Source organism: Cucurbita moschata, unplaced genomic scaffold, assembly GCF_002738365.1.
Source record: "Cucurbita moschata cultivar Rifu unplaced genomic scaffold, Cmos_1.0 Cmo_Scf00015, whole genome shotgun sequence".
NCBI classification, from domain to species: Eukaryota; Viridiplantae; Streptophyta; class Magnoliopsida; order Cucurbitales; family Cucurbitaceae; genus Cucurbita; species Cucurbita moschata.
This window is the reverse complement of record NW_019268531.1, coordinates 326,722-339,699: the sequence shown is the minus strand read 5'-3', so window position 1 is coordinate 339,699 and position 12,978 is coordinate 326,722. Positions and strand designations below refer to the sequence as shown.

The following is a 12,978-nucleotide window of genomic DNA, read 5'->3' as shown; positions in this document are numbered from 1 at the left end:
TTTTTTTTTTTTTTTTTTTTTTTTTTTTTTTTTTTTTTTTTTTTTTTTTTTTTTGCAAAATACAATATTTCCTTTTTTTTTAGTTTACTTTATTACTAATTGTACAAAATTGACTTAAAAAATTGTATGCTGCCTCTTAAAGATTACTTAAAACTGTCCTTTACAATTTTAATAATTTCTCCTTAAAATATTAAAAATAAAATCGGGAAATTTAAAATATTAGATTGAAAAATCGAAATATTATCATTATTATCCTCAAGAAAAATAATTAAAAAAAAAATAAAAATGTTATCATTAATAAGCTATACATAAATACATAAATGATGAGTGACAGGTTACCAGAGTTCATTAAAATACAATAAATAGCCGTAATGCATTATTTATTTTCCCCAAACATACAACAACCCAAATATAAATTAAAAAGTTATTATTACGATAGAAAAAGTTTATTTAAAACATTTTTATAAACAATTAGTAATTAAAATAAATATTAGCACGTAGCTTGAATATTTAAAAAATATTCAATTAGTAACTTCACATCGTAAAAACATTTTATGTCTTGAATTCTACTTTTTAATTTGAATAAGAATATGTGACACTCTTCTACACCCGACCTCTACAAATGCAAATGGACCCATTTTAAACTTACTTAAAAATATAAAAAGTTTACTTGTTAATTTAAATTTATTATTTTTATAATTAAGATATCGACATTTTATCAATATTTTGTTGCGCATTTATGCTAAACGTGACAACAACATTTTCCTAATTTACATAACGTTACGAAATATTGAAAACTTTGAAATGAACGTGCAGACCCTATTTTTAGGGGTAGTAAATGAGTTGGATACATTTCGTATTTTGAGTTTCACTTGAAAATCATAGCTTATTAATTGGCGTCTTTTTCAATTGAATACATATTTAATATTAAACTAACTCCTAATAACTAATTATTCTATGATTTAATAATTCGCCAAAATCTCTATACTATTATTTACCATTTTTGCCTAACATACGTTAGATGATATATATATATATTTTAATTATTTATTCTTGGGTCACTCTTAAAAGATAATTTTAAATTATTTAGAGGATAGTTTTTTAAAATATATATTGAAATTGAAATACAAACCTTAATTAAATATTTAAAAATAAATAAATAAATATATTAATTTTATTAAAAACAACCCTTTAAATAAATTTATAATTAATTCAAATAATTGAATTGAGTCTAAAAAGTGTTTGATAAATAACTTTTCGAACAAACTTTGCAGCTTGAAATTATTATGCATTGATTCGACTCAGCTATTAATGTCGACTAAGAGTTGAAAGTTTGTGGGGGGAGGTTTTTGTGTTAACAAAAAAAAATTATAATTTTAACCTAATTTAGCAAAATTTAGTTATAATCATTTAACTTTTTTTTTATTTTATTGTTTTTAATATTTGTATTTATTTTTAATGTTTATTCTCAATGAAAATTGGTTTTCTGAGTAACATTTGATTTCGGAAATTAATAATAATTAGCTGAATCTTCAAAATCTAAACCCAGTAAAAAAGATTTTAAAATTTTGTTTTTATATTTTTGGGCCATAAAAGGCCCAACTATACATTTTGTTCATCAATTTTTTTTTGGGGTTTGTGCTTAAAATTATATATAAAATAGATTTTAGAACCATGAATGAACATTTTATTGGGAAAATTGATAACTCTTAAAACTTTAAAAAAAAATAAAATAAAAATAAAAAATATTGTTATTTTTAAATGAAAACGTTATTATATTGTTTTTAAAATATTCTTAAACTTCCTAAAAAAATTTCAAAATGGTTTTAAAAAATATCTTTTCAAAAGTTGATTAATTTTCTTAAAACCTTCTCTAAAAAAAACTTCAAAAATAACCTTAAAACTTTTTTTTTTTTTTTTAAGTTCAAAAATACTTTTATTAATAATAAGAAAAAAAAAAGTTTTTGTTAAATTTGAAACCAAAAAATGTGATTTGAATGGTTCAAAATTTGTTGGGTTAAATTTGAAACCACAAAAGAGGGATTTGAATGGTTAGAAGTAAAGGCTAAATTTAAGGAAGAAAAGAAAGGCTAAAGTTAAGGAAGTGAAGGAAACTGTCTGCGTAATGGAATGTCAGAAATAGAATACAAATGGCAGTCTGTGTTTGAATGAGAAGCCTTTTTTGAAAACGCCATGGAAATCTTCAACCCAAAAACTCGAAGCAGATTGCTTCTTCTGTTCTTCATTTTGATGCTTCATGTTGCTTCATGCTTTGCAGAACCCAACAAGGCTCCCGAGAGGCCCTCTTTTGGGAACTTCATTCAAGAAACTGTCGCTATTTTGAAGAAATCCCATCCCTCTCCATGGGACAAGGTCAAATGTCTCATTCACCAAATGCAGTTGCAGTTTTTCCCTCCTAATTTAGAGTAACTTTCTTCCCTTCATTCCTAACATGTTAATTTCGGCTATAGAGCGCTCAAATCCGCTATATATATATATATATTCTACATGATCCTATATAGCTCTGATTGTGTGTTTCAGTTTTAGGAGTAGTGATGAAGCAAAGGGTGTGGTTGATGAAGTGAAAGAAGCAGTGGAGAAGAGCTTTGGAGCAAGCAAAGATGCAGTTTCGGAATCTGCTAGATCTGCAGCAAAAGTGATGGAGGAAGCAGTGGACAAGGTGAAAGAGAACCTGGTTGACAAGGACAAGGACAAGGACAAGGACAAACATTCTCATGATGAGCTTTGAGCTTTGAGCTTTGATCATCCCTCTCTGTCGAAGGAGATCTTCCACTTCTCAACAACTTTCTATCTCTTCCTTTTCTTTTCGATCAGAAATTTGCATTCGAAGCTTTATGATTTAGATTGTGATAGAGATCTTAACCAGAAAACGATATGATAAATAGGCTTCTTGTGACAGAGAAGGATCATTTTGTGCCTTACTCTAGTCACTACCGCAGCATGAATGGATGAAGTCCATTTGCTTTTCTATTTATCAATGAAATCTTTGAGGAATGTTCAGGAGAGTATCTATTAAGATATCTGATTCTATCTTCGTTTGAAGAAATGAAAGTCAATAAATGAAACAAATCCAATAATGAATGCAAGAAAGCAGTGGCTCAGAGGGAAAGTCACTATTAAAGAAGCAACACTGTATTATAACAAGAGGAACTTGGTAAATTGAGAAAAACATTTCATAACATCTTCCAGAAAGCCAACAGTTATAGGCCAATGTTTCACAACTCAAAATGCAATACAGGGTATGCATGGAAAGACCGCATTATTTACACACATCATGCCATATTCACTAAGATGAATGTGAAGCAGAAAGCTTAAGACATTCACTCTGGCATCTCCTAAGACAAATGTCGTTCCAGTTTGGTACTTGATGCTGGTTCACACAGACAGTGCGAGCACATGCATCCGTGCAGGCATCGAGTTCAGATAATCCACATACAGTCACGCAAGTATCGGGAATTGGGTCTTTCGAGAATGAGCCTACCTTTTTCAACATTCTCTTTGATGTGCAGACCCTCTCACAGACAAAAATGTCATCTGGATTCTTCTCCCTTCCCCTAGCAGTCTTTACTTTCTGCTCCTCAGAATGCCTCCTCCTCATTCTGTATGCTTGTCCTGCAACTACTGCTGGAATAGCTGCCCCCAATATCGACCACCATACTTCCACCATCAGCTCTCTTCTCCCTTGATGCTGCACCAACAGAACAAAATAGGGTGAACAGAGACTTGGTCAATCACGCATTCAACCAATATTAATCATCTATAATATATTGCTAGGGGTGGGCTTGTGCCCGTTACAATAATATAGGATAATCCTACCAATTTTCTGACTAAACTCATCTACAACCTTAAAAAGTTCTGGTCGGGAGTTGGTTAACGAATTCAAGGAACAAAATTACAAGGATCTCATCCCATGAGAAAGACAAACCAAGACAACAAGGGGCATACTTCTTCGCCAAGAGTATTGAAAAATTGATAGTTCTCATAGTTCTCAGATCAAATTTAAGACAGAAAGACCGGGGAGCAGTAAGTTATATATAAAGAGAAACGAAAACATCATTCTTGCTGTTACCTGTAACATACGAGTATTAGTCATTTCGCAACCAAACAACAATTTAAACAAGAACACTCGTCTGCTAGTAGCTTAACTCGCTCGAACAAATCCAGCCATTTAGTAATCAAACAACAACCCAAACGAGAAATCTTGACATTTCGCATGCAAGAAAGAGCCAAATTCAGAAACAAGACGGGAAAATGGGAACAAAACAAGAAAGAAAAACCAACTAACATATACACACAATCTATCTATACTATATCTAAATTATACGACTGATTCGCTGATAAATAAAGAAGAAGAGAGATGCTGGAAAGTTCTTGGTCGCATAAACAAGCCAATTTCAGCAGCGATTAAAGAGATAAACAGATGATCAGACTTATGCAAGAAATCGAAAGAATACTTATGTTTTTCAATTATATTCGGCTAGAAAAACCTATCCTCCATTTTTTCGTTCGACAAATCCAAATTTATGTTTATCAAGTGAGGAGAAAGAAAAGGATGAAGATTAGGAGAATACCGGAAACAGCAAGAGAGTAGAAAATCAGCTCAAACTCTCTAAGAGACGGATGATGCGGTGGCACGAGCGGAAAAACACGGCAACGGCGGCACAGAACCGGAGAGAGGCCACGGCGAGGACGCTGAGCTGCTGAAAGAGAGTAGGAAATGACCGGAAGAAGATGATGACAGGGTTTAGGGTTTCCCTCCCTTTTATTCATTTTTTATTATTTATTTTTTTTAAATCAATTTTTAAATATAAAATTCCAATTTTCTGAAGAGGAGTTTTAATTTCATATCTTTCTCCCTTCGATTTTCAAATTTTTTTTTTTAATTTTATTTTATTTCTGAAAATGTGAGACAAGAGATAGAAGAAGAAAATCCATTAATTTTAAAAAAAAATCAATTTATTAACCTTAAATAACAATTAATATATATATATATATATATATATAAACAATTGTCAAAACAACAATATTTGCCGCCAAAACAGGATCCTGACTTACCTCGATTTCAACGAATTTGATTGGCCAAAAAATAAAAATAAAATAAATAAATAGAGTGTTAAAAATGCCAATTTCACGATCTCAACTCTCTTAATTTTTGGTAAACAATTTCTTTCCTAACTTAAAATACAAAAACCGGCACCATAGCCCGCCTCCGCCTCCGCCTCCGCCGTCGCCGTCGCCGATTCTGTTGCTAAAACCGTCCGAACGAGGCTTCGACCACCAGAAACGCCGGTATGGAGAACAACAGCGACGACACGCTGATCAATTCTCAAAAAAGAATTCCGATCGTCGTTAACCCTGGTGAAACAGGTAACAAGTTCACGATGTGGTCGCCATTGATGGATCATATAGTGCAAATTTCTTCTTCGAACAAGTCATTGGCTGATAATGTCGACGAAATCGATTCGAAAATCGATCGCGTTCTTTATTCTTCGAAGAATTTTAGGAGATTACCAATTTTTGAAGAGATGTGTCCGTCTTCCTCTGCGTCTTCGTGAGTTTCTTCCTCTCTTTTTTCCTTTTCAATTCTGATTCTTTTGATTCTTTAGGAGTTTCTTTTAGATTTGAGATGGAAATAGCGGATATATTATGATTCGATTATTGTCCTTTCACAGTTTCTTTTAGGTTTAAGATGGAGATCGCGATTCAAGAACCCTAATAATCGATTCGAGATTAAGATTAAACAAAAAAAAAAAAAAAAAAAAAATCAAGACATTTTATTGGGCAAATTTCAGGTATTTACACAATGGTACCTAAATTTCATGAGGTTCTTTCAGATATTCTTTTAACTTCTGACGACGAGGCGGGATGATATTTGAAGTCGTCGTTTGAGTCGATGATGTACCGTCGTAGTCTATGTCACGGAGTGCAAAACTTAGGCTCGGTTTGGTCATAAACTTGGGGAAGATATCATCAACATCATGATGGTTTAGCTCCTTCGATGAGCCATCATCAACACGTGCCTCCCCTTTTAATACCTTCAATATCTGAATTAATAAATATAAATATATTGTTTAGATTTATTAAATTTTAACTAATTCGTTTAGAATTAATACTTTACATTATCTTAACTATTTAATATATAACTTTTTGTTTTTTTTATACAGGAAATGTTAATGTTAAATTATTATCCAATTTTATAATAATTTTCATGCAATATATATATACATTGTTTTTATGGAAGCAGAAAAAATCAACAACTAACAATAAAGACTGAATTAAAAATTTATTTAATGGATAAACTAAAATTTATTAATTTTAACACAAATATCTAAATTTCATATATTCATAAAACAATATAATATTAGTGAAATTTGTTCAAATTATAAGGTCGGGCATATACACTTAAATTCTATCAAAGAACCGTAAAAAACTATGAGGTTGATAGCGCTGATTAATGGGCCAAAATGGATAACATCTACTAGTAGAGGGTTTGGGCTGGATTATTACAAATGGTATCAAAGCTATACACAGGTGGTGTGCCAGCGAAAATGGATAATATCTACTAGCAAAGGGCTTGGGCTCGGCTATTACAAATGTTATTAGAGTTAGACACGAGTGGTGTGCCAGCGAGGGCGTTGGCCCCCAAATGGGTGGATTGTAAGATCCTACGTCAGTTGGAGAGGGGAATGAAGTATTGCTTATAAGGGTGCGGAAACCTCTCCCTACCCTAACCGACGTTGTTTTAAAAACCTTGAGGGGAGGCCTGAAAGGAAAGGTCCAAATAGGACAATATCTCCAAAGGGAAAGCAACTTGAAAAAACCGTCCTAAAAAAAATGTCTGTACTTTTCATAAACTAAGTCATATAAAGCAAAGACAATAAGTTCTCACCATAAACACCAAAGTTTTGTAAGCAAAGCCAATGAGTTCTTGCAAATGAAAACAAATTGAAAAGCAGCAAGCAAGATAAGAACATATATGAACTTTACAGAATCTGAACAACAAAGATGATGATTTTCGTACCTCGCTCACATTCGGACGTAACCGAGCTGATAGATCAATGCAAAGCTTAGCAGCCATAACCACTCTTTGAACCTCATCATCATTGAACTCTACATCCAGCTCTGGATCCATTAATACCTTTGGATCCTCACTGTTCAACACTTCCTTCGCCTGTGAGTAGCATTTTTATGAGTGCAGGCGCAGAAATTGTTTGTCAACCCAAAAAAAGACCAAGTTCTTACCCACAGGACTAAGCTTCCTTGCCCTTCACCAACACCAAAACGATCAATGGGACGTCTACCTGACAGAAGTTCAAGAAGAACGACGCCGAAGGCATAAACGTCGATTTTGTCGCTGACCTTTCCATGCATGAGATATTCCGGAGCAATGTATCCGAACGTCCCAACCACATCGGTGTTCACTACATACGACGAATCCGTTGGTCCCCTCATAGCAAGCCCGAAATCGGATAGCTGCAACGAACACAACAACATTAACTTCTACGAAATATAATGCCATTGAAATGGCCTGTAAGTTGATGCATAAACTTGGTATGAACCTGGGGTTGAAACTTCTCAGAAACAAGAATGTTGGAAGATTTAATATCTCTGTGAACAACAGGCGAAGAACACTCATTGTGAAGGTAGTTTAGTGCCTCAGCAACAGCAATAGCTACTTTGAATCTCATTTCCCATTGAAATTTACCTCTTCCCTTTTGGCCTGCCTTACACAACCATCCACACAATTATAATAAGTTCAATGCAATCTCAAAGACGACGAAAAACAGATTCCAGGCGTCGAAACTCACCGTGTAAATTTTCGTCCAAACTCCCTTCAGGAAAGTAGTCATATACTGAAATAAGATGCTCGCTTTCCATGCATACACCGATAAGAGGTGCGATGTGTTCGTGTTTGATCGAGGAAACGATGTCTAATTCCATCAAAAAGTTGTCCCGAGCGTCGTTGTTCGACTTCAGAACTTTTACCACAACAGACGTGCCATTGAGAAGACATCCTTTGTATACGCTGCTATATCCTCCCTCTCCTATGAGATTTTCTGTTTCATTATTCAATACAATGCTCAGGAACAGAACTTTACCATATAAATCATAAAAGGTTGCTGATTGAAACTGACCAACCTGCTGAGAAATCGGAAGTCGCCGTCCTTAGCTCGGCATAGCTGAAGCACTTGCAACCCGATCGATTCGTCGTGATGGGAAGCTTCAGCTGCTTAGGTACATAACCAACCTGGGACTCCAAATTTGTGTCGATTGTATCAGTTGTTTGGTTAGACATGCTTGTCTCGGACTCGGCTTCTTGCGATGAATCTGATCGTTCCGAAAGAGCTACAGGTCTAAGGGGCCAACCAGGTGTCTCTTGTTGAAGTTCATTCACAAATAAAGAGACTGAAAGGGGCATTCTCTCGTTGTGTTCGACTTCGTTACTGTCGTCTCCAACGTTTCGAAGCATCAGAGGACTGGTTTCTTCCATCCATTCATTCTGGTCTTTTGGTAACGCTGCAGCACCTGATCTATTAGGCAGGCTCATAACCCATTGAACCACAGAAACATTTCTAGCTCTTTTTCTTATAACCTCATGACCTCCTTGACAACTTCTCCGTCGTAGAGGCCAACCAAGATTTGATTCGGGAAGCTGTCTTCGAACAACGGATATCGAACTCAGAAGAGCTTTCGTATTCTGACCATTCACATTGCCACTTCTCAAGTCTGTTTCTTCGTCCCGATCATCGGAAGCAACAACTGCAAGGAGCTCATCACTATCTCCCTTTACTTCCTTTGCATAAACAACCTCGTTGAAATAGAACTCAGGCCTCAACTGTGGCTGAAAACCTGAAAATTTACGAACATCAGCAAACATTTAAGCAGTTTTTCCAAGAAGACAAGCTTCCACGACAAACCTCTAAACTGATCAGCTGTTGAGTGTCCTTTAAATATGGTCTTCCCCTTATGAACAGCAAGCACAATGCTAGTAGCAGGTAGCTGATTGGCAAACCATTTGGCAAGTGAAACCCAATTCCTGGATGATAATTTCCAAAGAGTTAGCCAAATTCCAAACCATCTTGATGCACCTGGTTAAGTTAGCTCAACCTACCCGAGTGGACCTGTGGGGTCAAATTCTAGCACCACAGCCATAGATCTCTGCTTGGCTAGCCTCTTGGCTAAAGTTTCCCCTGAATCTGAACCCACAAGTTCATTCTGGAACGCATGCACTCAATCAATCAATCAATCAACTAATAAAAAAACACCAAATGATTCTACTGCGCTTCCAATAAACAAACAAACAAACAGCTTATAACTCACTGATTTGATCACAGGAAACCCTTTTTTGAACTTTGGATCATATTCTGAAGAACATAATAGATAACAGAAAATCAGAACAGCCAGTATTGATATTCATTCACAAGCTTCATCATGATCGCTCATACCTGAATCTTCACAATGAATGGCAACCAAATGGCGTCTCAGTTCGTCAGACCCTACATAGCTGCCGTCGAGCCACCGTGTACCGCCGCCATCGACTATTATACACGCCGGCTGCCCCTTCTTGTCCAATCTCTCGCGATTTCCATTGCCAAACCTTCTTCCATGATGGTTTAAAATCAAATTCCACGGACCAAAGCGGGCACCCACCATTTTCGAAGCTCGGATTTCTCTTACGGATTTGAAAAAAATAAATAAATACCCAGATAGAGAAATCAACGAAATCGAAAATATTAATCAAAGTTATGAAAACCCCATGAAATTTCTTTGCCCCGGACAGAAAATTCAGCTGAATGGGTTGATTTTAAACGAGCTGAATAGTGAAATTGTATAATCATTGAGGAAGATTAAACTGTAAGGAAACGTGAGGCGGCACGGGATCATAATTTGCTCATTACAAATTTTTTTATTGATAAAACAGTAGTTTATCAATCTGGGACAGAGACGACAAGCTGCTAATTGGAATTAATTAAGAGAAAAATATTTAATTGGTACGCCTAATTGGACTCGTTGAAGTCAACGATTATTCCTGTTTTTGACCAACCATATTTTTCCTTTTAGCTGTCTCTTCCACGTCATCGCCCACCAACTCTTGATTCTTTTAATGTTTCATGTTCATGTCGTTTTTTCTCTTGAGGATTCCTTAATCTTTATGTTTTTAACAAACAATCTAATAAAAATTATAAATTTAATATTTATCTCATAATAAAAATTAAAATTTTTCATTGGGGATTTTCTCGAGTATTCTTTCTACTAACAATTCCTTACCCTTTTATGACCCTTTTTTTAAAAAAAAAAAATTAATTATCATCTCTATATAATATAATATTGACAGCTTCAAACCCAATTACATGAAGTGTGAGTTTGTTTTGATGCTGAGTCGATAGATGTGAACATAGTGACTTTAAAAAACCTTCGATATTGTCCTAAGAAAAACATTTCAATTTCAGACCGCAATATAACTCATTGCGAAGTCGTAGATCGAGTTTTGAGTTAAGATTACTGCCTTTCCAAATTCTGTAGACTTATTAAACATGATTATTGGGGCTAATATATTCATAAATGATATTTTAAACCAATAATATGCTATAAACTCATGCAAATAGAGAGATTATTCTAATTTATTAACTCTATATATATATATATAGAGGATCGTTACACCATATCAAAAAAAGGGCATGCATGATTGTGAATTCCTTCGTATGTTGTTATAACATAGCTTGAATCATCTCTGTCTCTCTCTACTCTCTTCTTCGCTCCACACCCTCCACTTGAGCATTTGTAGTAATTCCTATCAAATTAGGGCACCAAAATTTTAAATTTAAAAATATACGTTCATTGTTACACAACTGAGAACTAAAATCATTTCCTAATGATCAATTTGAGCATCACTCAGCTGACATGTATTAGATTAACGTATAAATAATTACCTTGGATGAGAGGTGTTCTTGACAGATTTTTTGCCATACTTTCTCCATTTGAAGCCATCATCTAAGATATCCGATACCGACTTTGTTCTAAATGCAACCCTATTATTGCACCCACTTCCTCTCTCCTTTTTTCTTTTCTCCACTTGCTTGCAATTATTGTCTATGGACGTTGCTTCCGTGGATCCCCTCTCTGCTCCCGTTCTTGCCTCCATCAACGACGACACTGTGGTCTCGGCTTCGAGGCCAAAATCGGGTAGTGGGTAACTTGAGACTTCGAAAAGATCCATGAACGAGAAGGACGAGTCTTGAAACTGATGGTAGTCGAGGAAGAAACTAGGGTTTTGAAGGGGATTCATAGCCATGAAAGTAAATGCTTGGAAGAGGAGAAAAATGAGGGAGCAAGTGCAAGAGAGTTGCTTGTTGATTTTATTTTTTTATTTATTTTTTAAACTTAAATTGAACTTTATATATAGTTTTTTAAAAATACAATTAATTAATTAATTTTTTTTCCCTTGGTTAATCAATGTTGGCTCTTTCCTACTCACCTTCCTGCCTATTCAACCTGCCAGCTAGGAAGGTTCTGCTTTATTGACACGTGTCATTACGTCGGGGTAGTGATGTCATCATGTGATGTCACTTGTATTTCATAGTGTGTTCCACATCCTGTCTCGCTCTTCCACCTGTACTTTCTTTTTTCTCTAGGTAAAATATGGAAAGAGATTTTAAAATGAAGTTAAATTACAAATATATATTTTTAAAAATATTTACCAATAAATCTATGATTTTTTATAAAATAAGTTTATAAATTAAATTTAAAATTTAAAAATTTCTAATATAAATTTCAAAAAATTTTGAGTAAATTTGAAATAAATAAAAAGCAGTAAAAACGAGTAAACTAGAGTAGAAAAGATAAATCATTTCGATAATATTTTATAAACAAAAATATAATCTAATATTTTAGAGATATAATTTTAAAGATAAGATTTTATGTCATTAATTTAAATTGATATAATTATTAGTTTGAGATTTTAACTGAGATCAACGAGATGGTAATGATGTCTCATCTATTGAACTATATTCAAATTGACGAAACAATTTTAAATTTTAGATATAGAAATAATATAAAGTAAAGATTGGAATAAAAGACTAAAAAAACGATTTGGTCTTGAACGACGTGGACTGGTGAAATGAATTTGAAAACTTTGTGTCCCTTTAATCACCTTCATGTTCGTTATTCGTGTTCAAATTAACACATCATATGAAGTTCCAAAAGTTATTCAAATAATTTCCCGTTACCATCACAATATCACAATTTTCCTTCATAATGTCTTCATCAATCATTAGTGTTCACATCTTTAAGGGTATATCTTCAAAGAGTTAGGCATACGTCGAGTAAGTTTGAATTAAAAGAATTAGAATTCGTGTGAAAACTCATTTTTGAGAAACTTTCTTAAATGTTTTGATAAAAGTCATGATGGAGAGATTCGAACGACAAAAATAAAATCACCATTGTGCTCATCTCATAGTGAAGGAACGACCAAAAAAGGATAAATGCTTATCTCTATATTTGTGCGTGTCAACCATGTTGAAAAAAAAGGAGCATAATCACATTTACAAAATTGGACAAATGTGTAGTGGTGTTCGAATGACTCGAGAAACCCGACCCACCCAAACTAGGTTGGGTTAGGTTATATTTTTTTCGTTTTGAGTTGAGTTAATTTTTAAAAAATTGAAAACAAAATTGGGTCCGTTCATAAGTTAATATTTTCCTGGTGGGTTAATCAGTCGACAAAAAAAATTAAAAAATTTAAAAAATTTAAAATATTGCTTTTATATTTTTGAAGTTAACTAATGATTCAAATATTTACTTAAAATCGTGAGACAAAAAATATAAATTCAAAAAATAAATGGCATCGAACATAAATTTTAATTAAAAAACAGAAAAAATTAAAAAAATTCTACGCCTCATAAAAAACATGTCTTGGAGGGAAGAAAAGAAAAAAAAAAAAAAAAAAAAAAAAAAAAA

The 12,978-nt window shown here is 33.8% G+C and overlaps 4 protein-coding genes and 1 long non-coding RNA gene across 6 annotated transcripts in view; 2 read left to right on the top strand and 3 right to left on the bottom strand.

The window, feature by feature from the left end:
* Positions 1-12,978, bottom strand: part of LOC111453417 (alkane hydroxylase MAH1-like) — a 22,890-nt gene that overhangs the window by 3,309 nt on the left and 6,603 nt on the right. Inside the window, exon 3 of the mRNA XM_023094516.1 lies at positions 6,738-6,743. Within this exon, the coding sequence (XP_022950284.1) occupies positions 6,738-6,743 (6 nt within the window). The remainder of the gene's footprint in view (positions 1-6,737; positions 6,744-12,978) is intronic.
* LOC111453420 lies at positions 2,114-3,037 on the top strand. Its single transcript, XM_023094519.1, has 2 exons — positions 2,114-2,426; positions 2,542-3,037. The coding sequence occupies exons 1-2, from the start codon at positions 2,194-2,196 to the stop codon at positions 2,747-2,749; spliced, it is 441 nt and encodes a 146-aa protein (XP_022950287.1). The 5' UTR covers positions 2,114-2,193; the 3' UTR covers positions 2,750-3,037.
* LOC111453421 (uncharacterized protein At5g64816) lies at positions 3,138-4,773 on the bottom strand. Of its 2 annotated transcripts, XM_023094520.1 has the most exons (3): positions 4,593-4,773; positions 4,091-4,167; positions 3,138-3,709 (listed from the first exon to the last, which is right to left on the bottom strand). In XM_023094520.1, exons 2-3 carry the CDS (start codon positions 4,112-4,114, stop codon positions 3,308-3,310), a joined length of 426 nt encoding a protein of 141 aa, XP_022950288.1. In that variant the 5' UTR covers positions 4,115-4,167; positions 4,593-4,773; the 3' UTR covers positions 3,138-3,307. The 2 variants fall into 2 exon arrangements, with proteins under 2 accessions (XP_022950288.1, XP_022950289.1); XM_023094521.1 differs by lacking the exon at positions 4,091-4,167 and having other exon boundaries at positions 3,157-3,709.
* On the top strand, positions 5,187-5,785 carry LOC111453423. The gene is made up of 2 exons (XR_002712253.1): positions 5,187-5,572; positions 5,694-5,785. It is a non-coding gene; the product is annotated as an uncharacterized LOC111453423 (long non-coding RNA).
* LOC111453411 (probable serine/threonine-protein kinase PBL6) lies at positions 5,774-9,842 on the bottom strand. Its single transcript, XM_023094510.1, has 10 exons — positions 9,468-9,842; positions 9,343-9,386; positions 9,134-9,237; positions 8,940-9,058; positions 8,161-8,871; positions 7,830-8,078; positions 7,581-7,741; positions 7,264-7,494; positions 7,043-7,192; positions 5,774-6,065 (listed from the first exon to the last, which is right to left on the bottom strand). Exons 1-10 carry the CDS (start codon positions 9,673-9,675, stop codon positions 5,832-5,834), a joined length of 2,211 nt encoding a protein of 736 aa, XP_022950278.1. The 5' UTR covers positions 9,676-9,842; the 3' UTR covers positions 5,774-5,831.

Coding starts and splice junctions, on each gene's coding strand:
- LOC111453420 (XM_023094519.1), top strand. CDS start 2,194: ATGGAAATCTTCAACCCAAAAACTCGAAGCAGATTGCTTCTTCTGTTC. Junction 2,427..2,541: donor TTTTTCCCTCCTAATTTAGA/GTAACTTTCTTC, acceptor TGTGTGTTTCAG/TTTTAGGAGTAGTGATGAAG.
- LOC111453421 (XM_023094520.1), bottom strand. CDS start 4,114: ATGACTAATACTCGTATGTTACAG. Junction 3,710..4,090: donor CTAATACTCGTATGTTACAG/GTAACAGCAAGA, acceptor CTGTTGGTGCAG/CATCAAGGGAGAAGAGAGCT.
- LOC111453411 (XM_023094510.1), bottom strand. CDS start 9,675: ATGGTGGGTGCCCGCTTTGGTCCGTGGAATTTGATTTTAAACCATCAT. Junction 9,387..9,467: donor CATTCATTGTGAAGATTCAG/GTATGAGCGATC, acceptor TATGTTCTTCAG/AATATGATCCAAAGTTCAAA. Junction 7,495..7,580: donor CTGAGAAGTTTCAACCCCAG/GTTCATACCAAG, acceptor TGTTCGTTGCAG/CTATCCGATTTCGGGCTTGC.